This window comes from Schistocerca serialis, chromosome 1, assembly GCF_023864345.2.
Source record: "Schistocerca serialis cubense isolate TAMUIC-IGC-003099 chromosome 1, iqSchSeri2.2, whole genome shotgun sequence".
In the NCBI taxonomy this organism is placed as follows: Eukaryota; Metazoa; Arthropoda; class Insecta; order Orthoptera; family Acrididae; genus Schistocerca; species Schistocerca serialis.
In genome coordinates, this window is record NC_064638.1 from 395,322,106 (window position 1) to 395,340,961 (window position 18,856).

Genomic DNA, 18,856 nt, shown 5'->3' on the forward strand with positions numbered 1-18,856 from the left:
GATGGAGCTCGACCCCATAGAAACAGGAGAAAGTTTGATGTCCTGGAGGAGCATTATCTGGGGACGCATTATGTCTCTGGGGAACCCAGAGGACACTATCGTGGGCCTCAATTGACCCCCATATTCTCCAGATCTGAAGACATGTGACTCCTTTTTGTGGAGCTATGTTAAAGACAAAGTGTACAGCAATAACCCCAAAATCATTGCTGACCTGAAAACAGCCATTCAGGAGGTCATCGACAGGATCGATGTTCCGACAATTGAGCGAGTCATGAAAAATTTCGCTATTCGTCTGTACCACATCATCGCCAATGATGGCAAGCATATCGAACATGTCATAACCTAAACCCAAATATCTGTCGTGACGTTTATATGTTGACTAAAGTGTGTGCACGTCGTAGTTTGTAACTAATTTACGCGTTTTTCATGTAGTTCAATAATTGTCGCCCTGTACATTAAATGTGTTCTGTCTCGAAAATCATTTGGGATAGTGCACATGTCCTTATGAATTTTTTGCTTCAAATGGTCGTTCCTGTCATATTCCTTAATAATGAGCATTCCCCTGACACACTCCCTATTTGTTCACATCCGTTTTTCGTAGTTTCTGTTGGAAAAACGCGTTTAGCAACTTTTGACAGAATTGGTATTCAGTTTCAGTATGTCACATTCTGACTGAATGTGTATTTCTGCTTTGAATGATGTTGCTTCTTACCACTGAATATGCTTTGTAGTGTTAGTGACTGAGTATGTAGTTATTGTGACAGGTACTAATATGCAGAAAAAATATTCAGTTGAACTTGGGATTGTGTGATGTAGTATGAACGATTGCTACTGCATTTATTAAATTCCAGTTATATAGAATTCACTAGTAGATCCAATGTTAAAAGCATGAGAGTGTGTATTAATTGTTTTTAAATTTTTATTTGAGTGTGAGGTTAATTGTAGTACACTAATTTTTGCTATAATGTATTGTTTGTAGGACCTTTTAATTACATGTGAACATTTTTAGCATTTGCAAGGGAGAACACTTGCTCACTAAGCTATCTAAGTGGTAAGAAGTAATACCATTCAAAGGAGAAATAGATACAGATTCTGTGACAAGATGTAATAAAGTTGAATACCAGTTCTGTCAAAAATTGCTAACATGGAGTTCTGCATTAAATGCGAGAAAGTATGAAACCCAGATGAGAACTAAAATAAGAATATGAATGATATACTTACAACACATTTAAATCTGAGCAGTTTACACACGCATTCGTAATGAGGAATAAATGTACATCAGTCCACAAAATTCTTATGCGACGAAACTACTTGTGTGTCATATGAAATTAAAACAAATATGGTGTGGCAGTGATATTTTTCATGTCTGGTGCAAAGTGATATCGAAAGTGCGCGAGAGTTTTTTTTGGTCATGTGTTGCTTTTTATCTTTACCATAAGACTATAGGGTCTCTTAGTTTTTGTTTCTTCTCTGTTGTTTTTTTTTAGTTTCTTCTCATTGTGAGTTTTTGCGAATAAATATTTTTTCGTTAACTCATTACACCGGACGGCCATGCAATTATTTGTTGTAAAATGGCTCTCAAATGTCTCTGAGCACTATGGGACTTAACGTCTGAGGTCATCAGTCCCCTAGAACTTAGAACTACTTAAACCTAACTAACCTAAGGACATCACACACACACATGCCCGAGGCAGGATTCGAACCTGCGACCGTAGCGGTCGCACGGTTCCAGACTGAAGCGCCTTTAACCGCGTGGCCCCACTGGCCGGCTATTTGTTGTAGACAAGTCGCCTACAATAGTATCATCTATCCGCACAATGCTACAGATGCGGGAAGAAATAAAGCAGAATACGACAAACACATTAACAATGTAATTCAAAGAGTGTAATACACACAATAACACCTAATCAGGAACACACTGCAATGAATCCAGCTACTGTGTCATGATGAAGTTTTGACATGTGCGAAGGTGTAACTAACTCAAACACATTTCATGCCCCAGATTCTCATTCAGCTGCTGTCCACCCGCCGTGATTTGTGTGTGAGTTTAGATTTGCATCCAAAGATGTGAGCAATTTTCCAAAACATATTTCCGTGTTTGCGTTCGTCTTGGATCTTCGCAGAGCTCTTTCCCATACGCTAAGATCTTTTTGCGCAGATTATATGTGCGCTAATGATTGCGCAGACTATTAGTGGCGTATGTTCGCTTCCTATGTTCACCAATTGATTATTTTATCTTTGGAGAAAACTATCTGCGGGTGGAGCAAAAAAAGGGGTTAAAGTAATAGGTGTTTGCTTGTGTGAGAAACAGGCAACCCTCTAAAGAAATGGCACTCCGTTGTATTTTAAGATCTGTACCAAACTCGTTGCAAGGTATAAATTAATTTATTTCAGTACTAGATCTGAATATTAATATATGAGCTACTGAGGTGTGCATAATACTTTTGTACCTGCAGTGTATATACCATAGGGTAATCGTAATGACATTACCGTTAGCTGGTGCTACCAAAGCTCAACAGAATTTCTGAAACAGGCGTGTATCCAAGCACTCTAAAATATTTCATGTTGTTAGCAATAGCCATTGATCGTAGTGCTAATCTACCTTGTGATATGCATAGCTGTTGTGTATGAATTTCTCGTCATTATTCTTATATTACATTACGTCGACATCCACGTTAGCTGTAGGCATGAATTGTGTAAATTTTCTGTAGATGGCCTGTGCAGTGGTTGAGAGGTGTTGCTTATTTAAACTAATGTATCATTGTCAAATACATTAAATGGAAACAGAAGTTTGATATGTACGTTGCATTAGTATCTAAACCTCACAGTGTATCAGCCTTTGCTAGGAAAATAATAGAGCTGTAGTTTTTCTGTAATTGGACTATACATAGTACATAGGTGTGTACATTGCAGCCACTAAGATACTCTCATTTCTTATCTGTGTTCCTTCACATTCATTTAAAACATTTGGCAAAATAAATGCAAATTTTAAACTCACCGTAATGTAATGAGTACAGTGTTCAATAAGTAGGTAAGTTGATGCGTTTAGTGACTTCTGAGCATGAATAATGCAGTAATTAGTTGTAGAGTTCATAAATTTTGATTGACAATAGTCTTGGCTCCATTTACTCATGTGGAGTTGCATGCAGTGTCAAACCAATGGTGATTCTGCGTACTATGTGTGACCCGATGACAGATTATTTTTATCATGACAAAGATAGTATTTTAGTCTGTTGCTAAAACGGTGTTAGGTGTAATGAAAGGAGAGATAGATCCAGGTGGTGTTCAGGAGTCTCCTGCCATTAACACACAAAGGATTGTTGTATGAACATTTTGCAGAAATTCATACTTCCATCATTTGCATGCCATGATAAATTATTACATGCTGAACAGCTGAAATCTGCATCCAAACAGTGAAATTATAAAGATCTGACATTGAAAATTGCCCACTATTCTGACACAGATTTTACAGTTCTGTTGACAGTGGGTTCTCCAAAGTCTGTTAGTTAGGTTAAAAAAGAGAGAGAGAGAGATGCTAAAGAAATTAAGAGGTATATGGAGGATGTAGTCATATTCATTGGAATTATAGAAAAACCTGAATTAGGTGATCATTCTCGAGTTTGAGTATCATTTAGCACTGCTATCGGGAGAGATATTTGGTGTTGCTCAAAAGTACTGTGTATTACAGTATTTAATTTAGGTTGGTGCTCTTTTTCATTTCCTGTTAACTTTCATCTGCCTGTTCAACCAATTGGTTTTGTCTCTCTATGTTTAGGAGGGGGAGGATAGCTGCTGTATGTTGTTTGTTGAGTAGATCTTTATCTTGCATACCTTCTGCTGAAACTGTTACCTATTTTCATCATTTCCTGCACAGTTACTTTCTTTCCTCCACTGCTAAGTCGTCCTCATTTCATTTTTTGTTTGTTATGTTCTGTCCTTTTCTTGACATGTTAAGTTGAAAGATAGAAAAGAAAATTTGTTGCTATCTGTTGTTCAGCTTTCATATTTGCTGTTTTCCATGGATTTATTAACTATGCATGTCTAAACTTCTGATATGCCAACAGCAGTACTACTTCAGATGCACATTGCTTCGGATCTAATCTAAGAAATGCCATTGATTGCAGTTTGCCTGGTACTACAAATGAATTATTCTCTGTCCTTTAAAAAATGTAAACATGACAGACAAATGAAGATTTCTTATTGAGCGAAGTGTATTGTTTAAGATAATAAACTATGATTAAAAGATTGGAGACTTGAAACTGTTGCTCTAATTGTTGTAATTATTGCTCTGCACCGTACTCCATAATATTTCATTTTCATGGTTGATTTCAAGTCATTTTTCATAGTGATGATATTATTTTCCCAAAATGTTCAATTCAATTCAATTCAATTTATTAGCGTCCATGTAGTACATCATCGAAATGATATAGGACTTGTCAATAAACATTACAATTTAAAATACATATACATGAAAATTTGTAATTGAATTTACATGTCACTTAGATATTACAATTTCAATAGAACTTTTAGAACATTAACATAAAAATACACAAGTAGGATAACAACGTACAAAAAAAAAAGTTAGTGATTCTCACATCAAAGATTATTTACATTCTTACATTAACAGTTTCACACTTTCATAGAAACAGCAAGTATTTAAATGTGAGCAATTACACATATTTAGTATGTCAGGGAAATATTAACTGCGCTTTTATTGTCAACGATTCACAAACTCTTCAATACTGTAAAAACTATTGCTTAATAACATGTTTTTTAATTCTCTTTTAAATATGTACAGTTTTGGTATTATTTTTAGTTCATTGGGGAGAGCACTGTAGAGGATTTTGGGTTGGTATAGTACACTTTTGTGATACATAGCTGTTTTATGAATTTCTCTGTGGAAATCATTCCTATTCCTTGTTTCGTAGTTGTGAAATTCTCTGTTTAATGTAGAAAAGTCCTCGTGTTCTTTTAAGAAACATATGCTTTCATATATGTATAAAGATGGTAGTGTCATGATTTTTAATTCTTTGAAAGCTTGCCTACAAGAGTCTCTATATCCTATACCTTTTATTATTCTGACTGCCTTCTTTTGTAGTCTAAATGAGTGTTTTGTTAGACTGATGTTCCCCCAAAACTGTACGCCGTATCTTAATAAACTGTGCATGAATGAGAAATAAACACACAACACAGTTTTAATATTACATGAGCTTTCAAGCATTCTAAGTATATAACATGTTTGACTTAATTTTTTGTTCAATGATATTACATGCTTTTCCCATCTTAAGTGTTCATCAAACCATACTCCCAAGAATTTAGTGTATGATGCTTGTTCAATCTTACACTTACCCAGTTCTACTGTAAGGTTAGTTTTTATTTTTTTTGGAATATGTCTGAAGTTGATCCACGTTGTTTTTTTGGCATTCACAATGAGTCTGTTTTCATTAAACCATCTGTCTGCTTCGTCTGTTGCTAATGTGACTTTTTCCTGTAAGTCAGCTTCACTATTTGCTTTAACAAACAAACTTGTATCATCAGCAAACAGTACTGCCTCTGCTTCAGATAGATGACTTGGTAGGTCATTGATAAATATTAAAAACAGTAATGGCCCTAATACAGATCCCTGGGGTACTCCATACAAAACTCTCTCGAATCTTGATGAATATGTTCTATCTGCCTGGCTTATCTCCACCTTCTGATACCTGTCTGACAGATATGATTCAAACCATTTGTGGGCAACTCCACATATCCCATAGGCATATAACTTCCTAAGCAGTAACTTATGGTCGATGACATCAAAGGCCTTTGATAAGTCTAAAAACAATCCACAATTTAATTCCTTTCTGTTTATGGAATTTAGAACAAGTTGCAAAAAATTGAAGATAGCTGTTTCAGTTGATTTACTTTTACAGAAACCATTTTGCGCAGTAACCAATATTCTATTCTTAATAAGAAATTTGTATAGTCTCTGATACATTATCCTTTCTATTATTTTTGAGAAACCTGACAACATTGATAAAGGCCTAAAGTTACTAACATCATATTTCTCACCATTCTTGTAAAGTGGCTTTATAGTAGACATTTTAAGTTTTGATGGGAACACCCCTGTCTTAAAAGATTCATTTATAATTTCAGTGAGATGCGAGGCTATGTTTCTTGCACTTTGCTTAATGACTTTGTCAGGAATCCCATCACACCCACATGACATTTTATTTTTTAACTTATTTATAGCATTTAGTACCTCTGAATCAGATACTGGATAAAGGAACATTGTTATGTCATTCATGGGGATTTTTACCTTGCTATTGGAATTGCATTTAGTTTTAATTAAATTTATGGCTGTATTTGTGAAATGTTCATTAAATATGTTGGCAATCTGAAGTGGGTCCTTAACAGTTTTACCCCCATTTTTAATGACAAAGCTGTTATCTTTTCTTTTGTGTCTACCTATATTTTTATTTATTACCTCCCAAGTTGACTTCATTTTGTTGTTACATTTCTCAATATAGGTATCATTATCAAGCTTCTTAGCTGCAATTATTACTTTCTTGTACAGGCTTCTATAACATTTCACATGTGCTTTCAGTACTACATTCTTCCTGGCTGATTTATTTAACTTTCTGAGAGTGTCTGATGACTTTCTAATCCCCTGTGTAACCCATGTTTTGGTTTTATGTTTAGTTTTGACTCTTTTTATAGGAAAGGCAACATCGAAGCAGTGTTGTAGCTTTCAAGAAATGAGTCAAACTTTCTGTTGACATCACCACTTGATTCACTACCCCAGTTGTTATTTTCCAGAATGTAATTAAAAATTCTTATGCTGTCATCATTTATAAATCTCCTTTCTCTGTAATTGTTATTGATAACAGGGTCCTTGTAAGATGTGACATTTAAACTCAATTTGATACCCTTGTGATCTGAGAAACCACTGTCAATTACTTCAGTGTTATATTCACACTTGTCCTTGTTTATAAATACTTGATCTATTATAGTTTCAGACATATTTCCGCATCTGGTAACTTCATTTACAGTTGCCATCATATTATGACACAAAAACAGATTGCACAGTTGCTGTTGTTTACTACAATCATTCTTAAAGTTAACATTAAAATCACCAAGAACAATTACATTATGTTTAAGTTCATTCAGCAGTCCCTCAAGGTTTTCCATAAAAATGGCAAAGTTGCCCAGTGGTGATCGGTACAAACACCCAATAGTAATTTTTAATTTGGTTAGCTCACATATACTGTATTCAAAATCTTTTTCTATGCATTTTAGTTTACATTTAATTTCTTTTGATTCTACCCCTGTCCTAACATAAATACATGTCCCACCCCCTTTATGGTTGATTCTACAAAATTTGCTAATCATTTCAAAATTTGGAATAATTATGCTAGACGCTTGCATTTCTTTTACCCAGTGCTCACTTATGCATAGTATGTTAATGTCTTTTAGATAGTCAGTTAATAGAACTATTTCAGCTAATTTACTTTCTAGTCCTTGCACATTTTGGCATACAACTGTTAAAGTTTCATGTAGTGGATTTGCTGCACTATTTACCTTGTACTTTCTTGTTGCTGACACTGTAGAGATTCTGCCTTTTCTTCTTCTTCAAATTGCGAAGGTCCCATAAAAAATAGTCACTACGCACAGCAGCTCTTCTTATCCTGAGGCTCTTCCTTTGAGATGTCTGCAGAGCAGCTGATGAGTTTCTGGATCTAATTGAATGGTTCTTGGCTGTTGGTGTGGTTGCAGTCCTAGTTATAAGTGAGCATGAAGCATTGAGTGTGTCGAATGTGCTGACAGCTTCATCCTTGGAGGTTTCAGGTGCACATGAGTTTACACTAGGTTTGTAGGCTTTCTCATCTGAAGAAATTGTTTCCTCTTCAACTCTGCTGGATGTTCCTGACATTTCTGCTGGTACCCCATATTCTACCACTCCTTCAGATACTGGTACCGGTATGTTAGGTATCTCTCTCATCTTAGACGTTCCCTTGCAAATTTCCATTTGTTCAGTTACTGCTATGGTGAGGATACCAGGCAGTTTGTGTTGATCATTGAAATTATTTATTGATTTCATAATTTGAGCACAGACATACAGTTGTCCTGCTCTATTTAGGAGATCTCCACTGTTTATGAAATGATGTTTTCTGAAATCTAGCTGGACAAATGTTGAATTTGGGTAGCACTTTGTTATTTTGTGAAGCAGTCTGTTAGTTTTTTTTATTTCTTCGTTAACACGAGATTTCTTTAAAAAATCGTATGGAATGCTGGTTACCATCACATGTACATTTTTGAGCTTTTCGAGCGTCTCTCTTAGCGCTCGTCTTGCTGATAATACATCATTGCAGCGGACGTCTACTCCGCCCCCTAGGATTAGAACACAATCATTTTTCTTTATCTTGATACTCAGATTTTCGCAGTTGTTGACGATCTCTTTCAGTGGAGCATCAGGTTTTATTACGCTAGTAACACTGCATCCTGAGTTATATAGGGTTTCTGCCAGTCTTTTTCCGAGACTGTCGGCAAGTATATGTACAGTAAAAGCATTATTTGTTGTGCTCAAGTCTTCCGAAGTTTTGCAGTCTATTATACGATCTTCTTTCTTTTCACAGTCTCTATGTATTATATTATTAACAGATTTTAACATTTTGAGCACATTATAGGCTGAGTTGTTAAGTTTTCGCTCGAGGTTTCTGTTAACATTTGCTTGTATGTTAGGTGTAACGAACTTTTCGGAGGCTTGTTTACTTTCAGTTCTCACGACACTTACTGCTTCCACTCTCTCTCCGCAAGATTTTATCTCGTCACATATTTCCCGAGCATTGTATCTGTTTTGTACAGCGATCTTTTTAGTTGCTTTTAGTTTGTATTTTTTAAAATTTCTGCTCGTTTTTGGAAGAATAGATGTGCTGTAGATTTCGGAGTTTGTGTTAATATATATTTTGGCTTTCTCATAGCCAATGGGAGAATAGTATCGTGTGTTTTGAGTGCTGGAATTGAAATCATTGGAACATATTCTTAACATTTTCTGAAGCTGATTGTTTGGTTGTGGTTTATGAGGAAAGGCTCAACTACGGTTACTGAACAATGAGAGTATTGATGTCATCTTATATCATGAGCCTCTGATTATTATTATTTTTATTATGCTTACTGTCTTGGGAACTTCAGGGATTATAACCAGTTTTCCTGAAGTGATTACACATTCCGTGGTCATAGTCAAGTTGGGATTTGGCACAGTTACTTCAATTCATTGCTGATCAACATGTGTGCTTACTGCTTTGAACATGCTGTTGACAAACTGCTTTGCTCTCATGTCAGGACTCACAGTGAACACCCCCAACATTTCTCTGTATAACAAGTAAGTGAATGTGTTGTCCCTGATCTTGACTCTTACCAAGAAACGGTGGTGATTTATGACAGTTATGTTGGATGCATCATTTAAGTGATAATAATTTTGTAATATTTTTTTTTTTGCTGGATAAAGTGCTTTTATTTAATGGGGTCTGACTATTAGCATGTCCATCAAAATATTAAATTATCAAATCTTAAGATTTATATATCATAAACAGTGCCATCAGATTACATTGTATCACTTAATGCTCCCTTGTCATTTTCCAGTATGTAAGAAGTTGTCTACAAGCAGCAGCCCCTTGTACAGATTAGGGTCAGCAGTGAGAAAGATGGATTTTCATCCTTCGCTTGTCAATCTTTCAAAGGCAAGCAGGAGTGATTATACGAATCTCTATAGCAACAGAACACAGGCAACATATTTGGTCTGTGCCAGAAATTTTGCTGTTAGCAGTGTGAAAAATGAAGCAGAAAAATCACATGGAGGGGACCATACTAAGTTGTGGAGTGCGGAACGCATACTTGCTGCTGGACTGCTCGGTGTGGTCCCTGTAGCATTAATTTTTCCATCGCAACCACTGGACTGTCTTCTTGCCTTGTCTCTTGTGATGCATAGTCACTGGTAAGAATATTTTATTTTTAATGTGATATGTAATCCTTATTGTATCTTTTTCTTATAAATTTTAGATTATAATGTGAAAGAAAAATGATTCTGACAAACCAGCTGCCCCTGTTTCCTGTAGTTCAGGATTATTCAGCACTTGTTCTAAAAAAAAAAAGTTTAAAGGCAATGAACAGAATTACAGAAAGCATAATATTTTAATTAATATGATTTGCTGAAAACTTCTCAGATTGTTTCACATGTACAGCTAGCCAGTTTTGGAAACTCCTCGTTTCACCACACTTTGGGTTTGTTGAATGTAGGCTCTCCAATCAGTGGGTATGTAACAACCACTTGACCAACTGCCACCTTGGTTGTGGTGGCACAGTGATAATAGTGTACCAATATTCTAACAATGGAAAATCTAGGACGGAATAACAACAACATTATGTAGGACGTTGAGTCACTGACAGATACAAGAAAAATGCTGCTATATGTGTCAGCTTTCGGTCAAAAGGCATTCTTCTGAAGCAGAAGTCACGTACACATTCATACAAGCACAACTCGTGTACACATATGCACTGCCTGTGGCTGCTGTGGCCAGGCTGAGTTGCAGCTGTGCGTGTTGGGAGCAGCAATCAGGTGTGGGTGCTGGGGGTAAGGAGGTGGCATGGGGTGGGGTGGGATGGTGGGAAGATGTATGGACAGGTCGTGCATCTAGGTCATATTGCAGTAATATGAGCCATGCGACAAGGGGTTAGGAGTAGGGATGTAGAAGGATATCACATAGGTTTGGGGGCAACAGAATACCACTGTGCAAAGGGTGGGAAGGTTAGTGGATGGCATAGTCTACATTTCAGGGCATGATGGCAAGAGGTAGTTGAAACCCTCGCAGAGAATGTGAAACCAGTTGTTCTGTTACTGGGTGGTACTGAGTCGAGAGGGGACTCCTCCTTCGTGGCTGGGCAGTGAATCTTTGGGGTTGGTAGGTGATTGGAAGGACAAGACTCAATCTGTTTCTGTACAAGATAGGGAGGTTAATTTTGGTCTGTGAAGGCCTCAGTGAGACTACATTCCACCAGAATCAAATCACTTTCTACCCCATTCAATTCATCTGTTTGGCCTCAACTCAACAAGCCACATTTTTCAGTGTTGACCTCTACCTCAAGGGTGAGTACAGCAGTACTTCTGTTCAAATCGAACCTACCAACCACCAGCAATACCTCCAATTCGACAGTTGCCACCCATTCCATACCTAGAAGACCCTTCTATACAGCCTAGTAACTTGTGGACATCACATCTGCAGTGAAAAGCATTCCCTCTCCAAATATACCAAGGGTCTCACTGATGCCTTCAGAGGCCGAAATTATCCTCCCAACTTTGTACAGAAACAATCTCCCTTGCCTTGTTTCTTCAGTTACCTAACCTCCCAAATACCCACAGTCTAGCCACAAGAAGTAGCACTCTCCTCATAACTCAGTACCACCCAGGACTGGAGCAAGCGAAGCATATTCTCCACCAAGGATTTGACTACCTGCTGTGCCCTAAAATGAGAAACAGCGTGCCCACTATCTTTCCAAATTTTCCCACAGTGGTATTCCACTGCCCTCCAGATCTATGCAATACCCTTGTCCATTTCTACTCCACCCCTGCTCCCTACCCCTTGCCTCGTGGCAAGGTATCAGAAACTTCCTGTCAGATTAAAACTGTGTGCCGGACCAAGACTCGGACTCGGGACCTGTGCCTTTCGTGGGCAAGTGCTCTACCAACTGAGCTACCCAAGCACGACTCACGCCCCATCCTCACAGCTTTACTTCTGCCAGTACCTCGTCTCTGCCAGGAAGTTTCATATCAGCGCACACTCCACTGCAGAGTGAAAATCTCAGTTTTGGGAACAAGGTACCTGTCTTCATGAATGGCCATTGAAACTGTGGCCAAGAGGTAGCTGGACTATCCAGTTGTCAAACATACTGCTCAACACAATGTGCTTCACGTCATGACTGTTTCACAGCCTGCATCATCTGGATCCTTCCTGCCAACACTAGCTTTTTTGAATGGGACAGGTGGAAACTCTCCTTGCAATATCTTCTATGTTCCCGTAACCCCCTTGCGTCAGCCTTCGCTAGTTCCTGTCATCCACTTACTATACCCTTTCCTGCTCCCAATCCAACACAACACAGTACACAGCTTTCTAGTTTGCCTACACAACCTCTAGTCTTTTTCCCCCTTCCCTACTTCTCTCCTTTTGTGCTCCCATCCTAACCCCCCCCCCCCCCCCCCCCAAAAAAAAAAAGTTTCAAATTGCTTGTGGAAGTCTTATCCTGTCACCACCATGTCAGTGCTTGTGCCCACAAGCAGCACTACACCTTTCCCAACCTCTCCCTGGTATCTCCACCTCCCAGGCCATCACCCACACCTGATTGCGCAGTTACGACTCAGTCCAGCTATAGCACCCAGAGACAGTGGTTGTATGTGTGAGTTGTGCTTATGTGAATGTATTTTCAGCTTCAGGAGGAGGCATTTTGGCTGAAAGCTAAAATGTATTGCAGTCTTTCGTAGTGCCTGTCAGCAACTCAGTATCCCCTCTATGTGATGTGGATACCCACGTTCTGTTGTTCATAATTTCAGAATAGTATATAAATGAAAGAAAAAAATTGTAGAATTGAGTTGTGGCATTATCAGTAAATATTCTAGAACCAACCAGGTGCAACACCCCTCGGAAACATGTTATCACAGGCGAATGATTTAATTTTCTGTATGATATTCAATACAAAAATGGGCCAGTTTAAAACAGAAATAGTGGCCTAACTGCAATTGGCATCACCATCTTTATCATGTTGATTCTTTCTACGTATGTGGCTTATGCTACCAAAGTTACATGCTACAGTTACTTAGTCAGTCCATCAGATGTTTCATTGATAGTATTCAGATACATATTTACTTGACCACATCTGCATGTTCCCATATTTGGAGCCTGCTGTTTGAACTTAAAGCAAGTGTTACACTTTCATTCATCACCATTAATGACTGACTGAATTACTCCAGTAATGCTATAAGTCATTACTCCAGTAGTGCTGTAAGTCATAAATAATAACCTGATTTTTCATAACTGTTGCTCACTTAACAGTTTTGTCGACATACCTCTGAGCCATCTATCAATCTCAAAGAGTCTTCCACAAATAGCAAATTGACACCAAATGCAAACTTGGGATTCACCAGTTCATAAACTGATTTCTTCCTGCTGCTGATTATCATTCAATTGTCCAAGAATATTTAGCAGGAGAGGAACATTCTTAGCTGAATATACACTGCTGCATTAACAACAACTCATTGTGGTACTGCTAAATGCAGTCTTCAACTGATCATCAAGCTCATGGAAGCTCCTTACAACAAATAATTTTACTTTAAATTTTAAAAAATTCTAATTCTATCATCCCATACTTTTTTTACATTCTGATGTTTTCTTGTCCTCTTCAAAACGAGTGAGGTGAGACAAATTGTTGCTGTTATTATTATTATTATTGTTGTTGTTGTTGTTGTTGTTGTTGTTGCTGCATACTTATATTATGATATATGTAGACTTTGCTATCATTATTGTAGTAAAAGGGGCTTTTTTAAAATCATTGTTTTGCTCCAGTAGGGATATTTCCAGGATACATACATGTACCACCAGTGAGATACTCTTGAACAAAATTCTTGACAGTAGTCTATTTGTAAAGAACATTCACAAATTTCCTCTTGGTAGAGTTGTTCTGCAGAAACAGAAGAATGTGCATTATATGTGGAATTTGTTTCAGGATGAAAATTCCTGGCAGATTAAAACTGTGGACCGAGTTGAGACTCGAACTCGGGACCTTTGCCTTTCGCGGGAAAGTGCTCTACCGACTGAGCTATCCATACATGACTCACAACCTGTCCTCACAGCTTCTGTACTGTCAGTACCTCGTCTTCTACCTTCCACTTTGCTGCAGAGTGAAAATCTCATTCTGGAAATATCCTGCAGGCTATGGCTAAGCCACGTCTCCGCATATCCTTTCTTCCAGGAGTGCTTGTTCTGCAAGGTTCGCAGAAGAGCTTCTGTGAAGTTCGGAAGGTAGAAGATGAGGTACTGGCAGAATTGAAGGTACTGGCAGAATTGAAGCTGTGAGGACGGGTTGTGAGTCGTGCTTGGGTAGCTCAGTCAGTAGAGCACTTGCCAGCGAAAGGCAAAGGTCCCTGAGTTCGAGTCTCAACCTGGCACACAGTTTTAATCTGCCAGGAAGTTTCATACCAGTGCACACTCCACTGCAGAGTGAAAATCTCATTCTTTTCTCAGGACATTTGTATTACTTTCATTCACGAAATTGTGACAAAAAGTGGGTGAATATGCTTTGTTGCAGCATCCTACGAATCCAGGTTGGCAGTTGGACGAGCAATTTTATATAGTTAGTGACTGAAAAGCAACCTTGCAGTGCAGTGAGTCCGTGGTGCATTGAAAGGGAAGGGCAGAGGGGGGGAAGGTTAGTGAGAGAATCTTCACACTGGTTTGTTGCAACAATAATACACATTTGTTTACATAAAACTTTGGTTGCAGCTATACTGATTGCAACTTTAGAAATATTTTTGAGAGTTGTACTTTCAGCAAGAACGATTCCTTCTTTCTGACTATTACTCAGGGGCAGAGCTACTCCAAAAGATATATTAAATTATTTTTTATTAATATATTACCAAATTTGAATCATCTGGAGGTATTTGGAATTCTTCCATGCGGATTTAAATGACTACAGTCAACGTTTTTAGAATCATGGATATGACTGGTGTATTTCAAATAGGCGTCAGCTAGTGTGGATGCAGTGACTTGAAATGGTGGTTTTCTTGTATGGAATACAGCTCTTATGGGCTTCTAGAAGGCTTAAACTAGCTGTGCGTAAAGCAGTCTTACCAATCTCCACATTAGTTTCAATTTCCATTGCTTACAACAAATGGGAATCAGTGTGACTGTATCATCACTCTCAACTCTGTCTCTCTGAACTTCTCTTTTGTGCTCTGAAGTGCCATCAATCAACATTCACTATTTTTGTTTTGATAGTTTTAAAGATACTTTCTTGTTTCTGCCATTGCAAATTTTGTCCACTTAGTAAAGCTATGCCAGGTTTGTCAATGTCTCACTTCAGTCCGCTAGATTACAGTAAAATAAACATAATCACACAGCGATAATTTCATGAGAAGAGTCATTTCATAGAGGGACAAAACTGTGTCATTACTTTTAGGTGCTAATGAGTTCCTTCTAATGTTTTTTGCTTGATAAAGTGCATTAGCATTACTGAAAACAGATTTTGTCGTATTTGCGTTGTTTTCACAGATAGGTGTTAGATAGAATTGTCAGAAAATACATATTTTCAGTCGTATTGAAGGGGACAGTAGAATTGGTAGAACTTTGCAGTGCTTAAGAATTTGACCACATTGGTAATAGTCACAGCCTTTCCAAAGTATGGAAAGCAAGAGCCTCATCTCATTTTTACCCAAATGTCCTGTTTCTATTACAACAGTGTAAGTGGATGTCATTTTCTTTTCCTTAGCTGTTCATTTGGCTGTTGCTTGCTTTAGTACAGGTGATTGGAAAGTCAGTCATGTGAAACATTTTTGCTGAACTTCTGTAATAAAATGGAAAGGGAAATAAGAGCTATTGTTATGCTTACTTTTTGTCATATGTCTTCCAATCATTTACAAATGTGCATTGATTTTCCCATTATCAGAACTACTTACAGGTATGAACAACACTAACCTTTCTTACTATATTAGCATTAAATACTAAACACAATAAAAGTCATAATAATAGCAGTTTGACAGTGATGTTGATGACAAAATGCATAAAAATTTCACTTGTGTTGCACAAGGCTAAAAACAATGAAATAAACTTTTCTTAATTAAAATAAAAAAGAAACCCATCGATTATGGTGTAGTGGCTCAGAAATTGTATGGGGGAAGTGAGAAAAGTTTGCCCCCATAACTGAGTGCCCAGCATGTCGTACTACCATGCACAGAACCTGGGTTCTATTCCTGGTACTGTCCGGAATATTTCTTTTGTGGGAGGACTAGAATGGGGCTCACTCAACCTTATGATACCAACTGAGGAGCTACTTGAATGAGGAGCAGCAGCTTCCAGAACCAGTAAGCTGACAGTGGCTAGGAGACTGGTGTGCTGACACCATGACCCTCCATAATGCATCTAATTGATGCCATGTGGCAGAGGATGATACGGCAGCCTGTTGGCACCTCATTGTCAATGTGCCTGGTCATACAGTGTAGTTTTAATTTTTAAAAGTGAGAAAGAGGAAATATATGTTCTGCTCAAGGCAGAATGGTTGTATTTATAACATGAACTTAAATTGCTAATATTGTGAGGAAGGCAGAACAAGTAGAGGAAGCAACAAATCTGCTAAAGAGACTGCCTACACTACACTTGTCAGTCTTCTTCTAGGCTAGTGCTATAAGGTATGGGATCCTTACCAGATAGTGTTGACAGAAGACATATCAAAAAAGTGCATAGAATCTATGAACCCTCTGCCATACACATGAGTGCAGTGTGAATCACGGAATGGGCGTGTAGACGTAGAAGTCTTTGTAAAAATCTCAAGATTGAAGCATCTCTGGTTTTAGTTATCAAACAGTGTGCTTGCCAAGTATGTAACTTAGCATTTTTCCCCTTCATTTTGTATCCTCATACTTTTTATTATAAGTAAGTTAACAAAACTAGAAATAGTTTCATATCCAGATTTGAAACAATGTTGCTGAGATGTATTGTTCACATAATGGTTTTGTTACCGATGTATGAAATTTCTGCAGAAGTTAACAAATTGGTTTGTTAATTTATTACTTGTAATTGTGGAACTAAAAATGCATCTCATATTTGTTCCAGGGGTATTGAAGCAATTGTTGTGGACTATGTGCGGCCTATAATTTTTGGAAAAACTTTTCCAGTAATTGCACATGCTTTGGTTTATGTGCTTTCAATATCAACATTGACAGGCTTACTGTTTTTGATTTTCAATGATTGTGGCTTTGCCAATGCCATTCACTTACTGTGGAAACTGTAATTGTGAAACAGTTTCAGAACTAATTAGTATATGAAGTGTGTACTTAAATTAAGTAACATTATGTACATAAAATTTGACTGCAATACAATCATGTAAAGTAATTATTTATTAAATGGTCTTGGTAACTAAAAGTCATTCTTATTACTTTGGTGAATTCAACAAATGGCGATACACTGTAATTGTGAAACATTAATATTGTCAGAGATGTTTCCTTAGGAAGATGAAGTTAGAAATCAAAGTGAAAACTAAACCACAGTAGAAGATAAAACAGAGCTTTTATGGTATATTGATAATTTTTACTTTTGGACTGTGTAACTACAACTGAATGAAACACAACTTTCATGCCATACACATTTCGCCTTTACTCTCTGCAAGGCATCTTCAGTGGCAGTTTGTGTGGACAATTTTCTACATGTTATGTTTCTGTTTCCATTTTTTGTATTGCTCCTCTTCTTACAATTGCCACTTGGGGTTTTTGTTTTCCACATTTCACAACACTAGGAACTGAACACTTGTTTTCATCTGACAGTCAGCAACACAAACCAAAACATTGCATCAAAACAAGTTTTCAGTTCCTAGTGCTGTGAAATGTGGGAAATAAAAACCCAAAGTGGCAATTATAAGAAGAGGAACAGCACCAAAATGGAACAGAAAGGTAACATGTACAAAATCATTCACACAACCTGCCACTGAAGATGCCTTGCAGATAGTAAAGGTGAAACGAGTATGGCATGAAAATTGTTTCATTCAGTTGTAGTTAGACAGTCCAAAAGCAAAAATTACCAGTATACTGTAATATTACACACAATGGAGGAAGACATGGCTACAAAAATTGAAGATGTTACAACTGTGCTTACTGAAACTAAATTTAAAGGGAAATGGATAATGATATTCCAGAATTCAAGAAGTGCAATGCTCCAATATAAGATGTCACTCTCTGTAAACCAGGGTAAGAAAGAGAGAGAGCGCGCGCGCGCACGCACACACACACACACACACACACACACACACACACACACACACACACACACACACACACACACACAGAGAGAGAGAGAGAGAGAGAGAGAGAGAGAGAATTATTTCGGATCTCCCCGTTGGTAAAAAAAAAGTGTTACAGATCATTAGATTATATAATGTAATTGGATGGATAAAAAAATCTACTTTCCAAGCAGTGGCAGGAGAACACACATATAAAGGTATTAAAGTTCGCAACCTTCTGGAACCAGTGGGTCCTTCTTCTGGCAGAAGGGGAAGGAAGAGGAGTGAAGGAAAAGGACTGATGAGGTTTGGTTATCATCATTGAAGGCAACAAGCATCAAATAGAGTAAAAATTCACTAAATAACTCACCACGATCACATTTTATGTTTGCACTGACTCACAACAGAGTGTTCAGAACACTGCTGAATGCTCATTGGCTGTCGGAGTATGCATGGCGTATGTTCACAGAATAAGCTTAAACTCGACCGCTTCACCAGTCTTTCACTTTTACACATGAGGGTATTTACAGTAACAAGTTTAATATATGCTTGGATCATCTTAAGTAGAAACAAATCTTTTTGGCATTCCCATTTTTAATACATTGATGAGAGTGCAGTATTTCAGTGACAGTCTGAAAAAATTGAGGCTGATTGCAAAATCAAAAATGTTTTTGTTTGTAATTCTGTATTATTGTCTCAAAAGCGTTGCAGTGTGCTCTAATGTGCGTATTTTCATCATTTCAAATTATTAGCTAACTTTCATAACAAATTTTATAGTTAGAAAATTCATAACAATAAAAAAAACGTTACAGCTGTGCCGCATCTTTCCCAAAGAACCACCTTGTGA

The 18,856-nt window shown here is 37.5% G+C and overlaps 1 protein-coding gene across 1 annotated transcript; it reads left to right on the top strand.

The window, feature by feature from the left end:
* The first annotated feature begins 2,217 nt into the window (after nt 1-2,217).
* On the top strand, nt 2,218-17,159 carry LOC126471472 (succinate dehydrogenase [ubiquinone] cytochrome b small subunit, mitochondrial). Its single transcript, XM_050099672.1, has 3 exons — nt 2,218-2,373; nt 9,622-9,973; nt 16,851-17,159. The coding sequence occupies exons 1-3, from the start codon at nt 2,328-2,330 to the stop codon at nt 17,026-17,028; spliced, it is 576 nt and encodes a 191-aa protein (XP_049955629.1). The 5' UTR covers nt 2,218-2,327; the 3' UTR covers nt 17,029-17,159.
* The last annotated feature ends 1,697 nt before the right edge of the window (nt 17,160-18,856 follow it).

Bases quoted from the DNA above. Each gene is read 5' to 3' on its own strand.
- LOC126471472 (XM_050099672.1), top strand. From the start codon at position 2,328: ATGGCACTCCGTTGTATTTTAAGATCTGTACCAAACTCGTTGCAAG. The intron at 2,374-9,621 runs GTATAAATTAAT...GTCATTTTCCAG, and splicing joins TGTACCAAACTCGTTGCAAG to TATGTAAGAAGTTGTCTACA. The intron at 9,974-16,850 runs GTAAGAATATTT...TATTTGTTCCAG, and splicing joins CTTGTGATGCATAGTCACTG to GGGTATTGAAGCAATTGTTG.